The sequence below is a fragment of the Sceloporus occidentalis genome, unplaced genomic scaffold, assembly GCF_023333645.1.
Source record: "Sceloporus occidentalis isolate IW3139 unplaced genomic scaffold, rSceOcc1.0.p SCAF_202, whole genome shotgun sequence".
Classification (NCBI taxonomy): Eukaryota; Metazoa; Chordata; class Lepidosauria; order Squamata; family Phrynosomatidae; genus Sceloporus; species Sceloporus occidentalis.
Window position 1 is genome coordinate 1,462,024 of NW_028317182.1, and position 6,862 is coordinate 1,468,885.

Here is a 6,862-nt window from a genome sequence, read left to right on the forward strand (position 1 = left end):
ATTGGGGGTGGGCCCAGTGGCTCTCAAGTCCAGAGTGCTCCCCAGAACTGTTTTTTTTAAAATGACGTTTGCCTCTGAAATTTGGCAAGAAATGGCTAAATACACCATAATTCTTTTGTGGCTAAATGTACTCTTATGTTTTTGGATAGTCAGTATCCTAATCCATCCTCAATATCCCAGCCATGGCCTAAATTATATTTTTTATTATATTGTATATTATATTGAAAGGATTCAAGACAAACTGATCTCAAAGGCAGTAGCTTTTTGCTTCCTAACAGAATTTAAAATTTATTTCCTGGACTGAATTGTAAAGTGATGAAATAATATTTGGATGCACCATGTCCTTTCCTCCCCTTTTGCTTATACATCCTTTGCGGATGTGGCAGTATATTTCTCAGAGGACGAATGGAAACTATTGACGAAGAAACAGAAACTTTTGTACAATTATGTAATGATGGACAATTATGAGAATGTGGCTTCTGTAGGTAAGGAACCTGAATCCATGGCTCTTTCTATAAAGACTGGGGGCCCTTTCATACTACATTATCATGTTGCTATGGTTCCACTAGAATTATAGAGTCATAGAGTTGGAATAGACCACAAGGGCCATCCAGTTCAACCCCCTTCTGCCATGCAAGAATACATATTCAAATCACCCCCAAGAGATGGACATCCAGCCTCTCTTTGAAGGCCTCCAAAGAAGAGGACTCCACCAAACTCTAAGGGAGTATATTCCACTGTCAAAGAGCTCTTCCTGTCACAAAATTCCTCCTAATGTTTAGGTGGAACCTCTTTCACTGTGGCTTGTATCCTTTTCTCTGTAGCAGCAAAAAGCAAGTCTGCTCCTTGCGAAACATGACATCCTTTCAAATATTTAAACATGGATATCATATCAACTCTTTATCTTCTTTTCTCCAGGCCAAACATAACCAGCTCTCTAAGCTGCTCCTCATAGAGCTTGATGGTTTCCAGACCCTTCACCACTTTGGTTGCCCTCCTTTGGATATGCTCCAATTTGTCAACATCCTTTTTGAATTGTGGGGCCCAGAACTGGACACAGCATTATTCCAAGTGAGCCTTGACCAAAGCAGAATAGAGTGGCACTATTACTTCCCTTGTTCTAGAAACTATTCTTGTATTGATGCAGCCTAGCATCACATTTAGCTGCCTTTTTAGCTGCCTCATCACAATGTTGGCACATGTTCAACTTGCAGTCTACTAGGAGTCCTCGATCCATTTCAAGCGTATTTTAATTGTGATAGCAACATCCTATAGAATATTTGAATCTGTAGTTCAGTGAGGCACTATTGCTCTCCAGGTTCTAAGGATTCTAAAAAACCCATCCTAAACTGCCAATTCTAGGATTTTATGGGAAGAAGCCATAGAGATTAATGCTTTTCTCACCCAAATTGTACTCAGCACATCCGCGAGCATGTTTCCTACCTCTTTTGGCCCTTCTTCCATCCTTTTAAGGCTCTGGAGAGTCTTATTAGGAGAAAGCTCTCCCTTGGGCCTGCAATGGTTTAGAGAGGGCCCAACAGTGGCAAAATGACCTCCACTTCCCCAAAGGGATGTTTTGGAATATTGAGGGGCAAAATATTATTTCATCTCCCCCCCCCCCCAGCAATACAATGTGGGGTTGTCCCTGAGATCTTCTCCAAACCCCATCAGTAGTCCATGCCTGTCTTACAGATGTTTTAAGGCTCCTCCCTGGTGCTTGACCCTCACCAAAATTGGAGTCCAGATCCCAGCCCCCTTGCTCTCCCGTTGCCAATGAATTATTTGTATATTGATTATCCTGCCTTTCTCAACAAATGGGCCTAAAAGGGATGTCATTCTGAGGATGCAGCACACTTGTTTTCAGCTGCTCCAGAGACTAGGAACTAGAGCAATGGATGTAAGCTCCAGGAAAAGAGATTCCACCTCAACATTAGGAGGAACTTCCTGACAGTAAGGGCTGGTTGTCAGTGGAACAAAATCCTTCCTCGGAGTGTAGTGGAGTCTCCTTCCTTGGAGGTCTTCAAGCAGCGGCTGGATGGCCATCTGTTGGGGATGCTTTGATTGAGAGTTGCTGCATGGCAGGCGGTTGGACTGTATGGCCCTTGCGGCTTCTTCCAGCTCTATGACTCTATGATCCCTTTTATGCATCACACTCTGTGGGTTTGTGTCTGTAATAGAGAGATGAAGGGAAAGTGAAAAATAGAAAGGCAGGGAAGAGAGGCTGAAAATGAGATGCTGAAGCGGTGCAGATGGGCAAGAAGGGAGGTTGGAGAGCGGAGGGTGAAAGGAAAGGAGATCTGGCAGATGGGAGCCAGGAGGGGAAGGCAAGAGCAAAGCCAGAATCTCCTAGCTCTGTGCGGAGAGGCAGGGACTTCTGGGAAGGGCCAGGAGAGGGGCCTTGGGGATTGGGAGGCAGCCACCAACCTGACAGATTTTAAAAACTGAACTGGTGAGAACCAGCTCAGGTCCTTGTTTTCAAACATATTAGGGGGTTCCATTTAGAAATTATGAGCAATGTCTATGAAGAGAGGAAAGGGCGACAGAAAAATTCCTTTTTCTCTCCATGGTTGATTCCAGAGGCCCTTTGTTACCCGAAATGCTGGAGTCTGGGGAGGACACTCACAAGTGCTATGCTTTCAGGGGAATTTCATACTTAGCTCAAAGGAAATATTGGGGCAACAGCAATATATAATAATAATGATGATGATGATAAAGTGATCGATAACAAACTGGCAAAGGCACATAGCGCATTCGGAAGGCTTCACAAAAGAGTCTGGAGTAACAAACTTGAGGCAAAGCACAAAAATCAGTATGTATAGAGCCATTGTACTGTCTATTCTCCTCTATGGGACTGAAACATGGGTCACTTATCGCCAACACCTACGACTCCTTGAACGCTTTCATCAGCGCTGTTTATGCACAATTCTAAATATACACTGGACTGACTAGGTGACAAATGTTGCTGCCCTTGAGCAAGCAGGGATCACCAGCATTGAGGCCATGCTATTGAGGATGCAACTGCGCTGGGCAGGACACATTTCTAGGATGAAGGACCATCGCCTCCCCAAAATAGTATTCTATGGTGAACTTGCCACAGGTCAGCGTAAGAGGGGCGCCCCAAAGAAGAGATACAAGGACTCCCTAAAACAACATCTCAGGCTTGGCCAGATAGATCACCAACAATGGTCTTCCCTGGCCTTGCATCGGGAGACATGGAGACGCACTATCCATGACGCTGCAGCCTTCTTTGAAAGCTCACGCCGAATGAGCCTAGAGGAGAAACGACAACGCAGAAAGAACCGCAACCTGGAAACATCACCCAAGGAGACTTTCTGCTGTGCTTTCTGCAACCGGATCTGCTTATCCCGAATTGGCCTTTTTAGTCACCAACGCGCTTGTACAAAGTGCAGGATGAGTCCTTCCTGAATCTTCGTTCACGAAGCAAAGCCAGAGAATAATAATAATAATAATAATAATAATAATAATAATAATTTATTTCTAGCCCACCCAATATGAAGAATCCGGGTGGGTTACAACAATAAAATAGATCAAATTACAATAGAATTTAAAAAAAAACCTTGACCTACCCCCCCCCCCCATTCCCATTATTAAAACAGGATTAAACAGTAATACTATAAAAACAGTAAAAACATTAAAAAACATTAAAGACATTTTAAAAAATAGGTAGAAACATAGGCGGGGAAGAGTAGACAGATGAGGGGACAAATATCTCTATATCTGGGGAGGATAACTAGGTTGGAAAGTCCTGCCGGAAGAGATCCGTCTTGAGTGCTTTCTTAAAAGCTGTCAGAGTGGGAATGTGACAGATCTCTTCTGACAGTCGTTCCATAGTTTTGGAGCAGTAATAGAAAAGCCCCTCTGGGAGACTGATGTTAGCCTAGATTTTTTTGGCTGTAGTAGATTTCTTCCAGAGGACCTTAGTGTGTGGGACGGACAATAGGGAAGAAGGCGTTCCCTCAAGTACTCTGGGCCCAAGCAACCTTGGGAGTCATCCCGTTCCGGACTCTCCCCCCAGCTTTAGGGGAATTTGTTTATTCTTGGGTCCTATTTAAATGAATGGCACTCCGCCAGTGGAGCAGCCGCTCCTGCCACAGACACAGGCACCATTAACCCTTATGGGGCATGTCACCCCTTTTCACAGTGTGGCTTTTAGTGTATGCTGAAATCCACATAAGGCGTGCCCGCATATGACACAGGTGCACTGTACATGCATGCACACACATATAGGTGTTCACAAAAACACACAAGAACTAGCTAACAAAGGTAGGAGTGGTGAATAGATGTTAGGCTTTGCTTATGGTAATACATAACCTAGATGGAGCTCGAATCCAATTGCTGTGGGTCCAGAATGGGGAGAGAAGACAGTAACTTCAATGGCAAGTGGGGCTGGTGAGTGAAGAGAGGTGTTTAGCAATGTAAATCAACAGAGGGTCTGTCTGCAACTGGACTGATGCTGAAGAACAGCCAGTTGGGGCTGATATTTATACTAAAATTGTTGCTTGGGGGCAGAAACTGAGCATTCACAAAGGTTTAAATTGCTTTAGAAAGTTTTTTGCATTGGGAAAAAATTGTCTTAAACTGAATTAAATGAAATGGGTGTTTGGTGGAAATACTTCAGCCAAAAAGGATTACCACACCAGCTCTCAGGTCCTTCTTGGCTTTGAATTCTGGTCCCATTCAAAGCCAATGTATAGCACAGTCTGAAGGCGACACTCCCAGAGCTCAACAATAACACATCAAGAACAGAAGCAAATCTCCAGATATAGGTATTGGCAATGCACTGACCACATTTCACACTTAAAAATAAGTCACAGACACAGTTGATTTCATCCGAATCTTTGGAGGTTCTCTATCTTGAGTTGCACTATAATAAAAATATTTGCAAGCTCTCCTCTCTGACTTCCATCATGTTCACCATCTCTTCTATAAACAACTCCAATCCAGTCCTATCCACAACAATCCACATGTGTCCTGTATACTGTATTGGTTGTGATTCACCTCCTGGTGCCACACAGCAGGAAGTGTCCTCTGCAGTTAGCTTGCATCATGCCATGTGCTCTGACTCATCTCTCTCTGGCCGTCTCACATGATATGATGCCACTTTTCAATCAAAATATTTTGCACATGTTTAAAAGAATCTTTTTTCAACAGTCTGTATGACTATCTGCTTCTACTGATTACCTCAAGGTAGTTCCCCCACAATCTCTTCTTTGCCAGCTCCTGTGAGTAAGGATATAATCATTTCATGGATTTGAGGCATCTGCAACAGGGTCATGCTCAGGTCACCCACTCCAACTTTATTAATATAATCTCAAATAGGGAGGCTTGAACGTAGGGCAAAATCTTGAGCTAACACTTTCCTCTCTTAACTCTGATATTCAGTATTATTTTCCTTCTTTACAGAAGAACTTGTCAGACATGAGAGAGTCCACACCGGAGAGAAGCCATACAAATGCCAGCATTGTGGGAAATGTTTTTGTTTAAAGTCAATCCTAGTGACACATCAGAGAGTCCACACAGGAGAGAATCCATACAAATGCCAGCATTGTGGGAAATGTTATTCTCGGAGGTCAAACCTAGCGAGACATCAGAGAGTCCACACAGGAGAGAAGCCATACAACTGTCAGCAATGTGGGAAACATTTTGCATACAAGTCAATCCTTGTGATGCATCAGAGAGTCCACACAGGAGAGAAGCCATACAAATGCCAGCATTGTGGGGACTGTTTTTCTTTGAAGGGAGACTTAGTGAGACATCGGAGAGTCCACACAGGAGAGAAGCCATACAAATGCCAGCATTGTGGCAAATGTTTTTCCCGGCAGTCAAACCTACTGACACACCAGAGAATCCACACAGGAGAGAAGCCATACAAATGCCAGCATTGTGGGAAATGTTTTTATTCGAAGTCATACCTAATGACACATCAGAAAAGTCACACTGGAGAGAAGCCATACAAATGCCAGCATTGTGGGAACTGTTTTTCTTGGCTGTCAGAACTACTGATACACCAGAGAGTCCACACAGGAGAGAAGCCATACAAATGCCACCATTGTGGGAAATGTTTTTCTCAGCAGTTAAGCCTACTGATACACCAGAGAGTCCACACAGGAGAGAAGTCATACAAATGCGAGCAGTGTGGAAAATGCTTTTCTTGGAGGTCAGGCCTATTCAGTCACCAGAGAGGCAATACAGGAGAGAAGACACACAAATCCAAGAAGTGAATCCAGAGGTGCTAAAAAACCCTTATGAATTTATTTGTATGGTTCTTCTGTCCATACGTCTGTTTATGTTTTAAAGTTATGTTTTATTAAGTTTAGGTTTTAATTGCTACTAGTATATATAATTGCTTTGGGTTATAAATTTGGCTGGGGATTATGGGTCATGGTTTAGGTTAGCTAAATTGGGGGCTGGGATTTCTTGGAGTTAGCTAGAATAGCAATGATATCATTCAGTATTTGTGGGATGTTGGCTGAAGAAAGTTGGGGACCGGTAGCAACAGAAAGGGATCTAGTTTCTTCAAATGTATGGGGCAGGGAGAGATTGTGCATGTGAGAAGGATGTCAAAGTGGGGCTGGTTAATAGTGGAGTATAGATGGTGGGGATTGTAGGTAGGGGCTAGGTTTGGTACAAGATGGAGTTTTAGGTTTGGGGGTTTCAATATATTCTTTGGTTTGGGGAGGGCAGTTCTGGCTTAAATACTATGTGTTTTCAATAAAGTTCTTTGCTATTTCAACACACTGGACTCTTTGATGCACAGAAGTTGTGAATTTGCACAAAACTCACACTTTCTTCTCTCCTCAGTCCTCAGCTCCATTCCCAGCCATAAGAACAGCAAAGGCAA

At 43.3% G+C, this 6,862-nt stretch overlaps 1 protein-coding gene across 1 annotated transcript; it reads left to right on the forward strand.

The window, feature by feature from the left end:
* Positions 1–436: 436 nt before the first annotated feature.
* Positions 437–6,585, forward strand: LOC149278084 (uncharacterized). The gene is made up of 2 exons (XM_089502439.1): positions 437–485; positions 5,425–6,585. The coding sequence occupies exons 1-2, from the start codon at positions 452–454 to the stop codon at positions 6,240–6,242; spliced, it is 852 nt and encodes a 283-aa protein (XP_089358565.1). The 5' UTR covers positions 437–451; the 3' UTR covers positions 6,243–6,585.
* Positions 6,586–6,862: the final 277 nt, after the last annotated feature.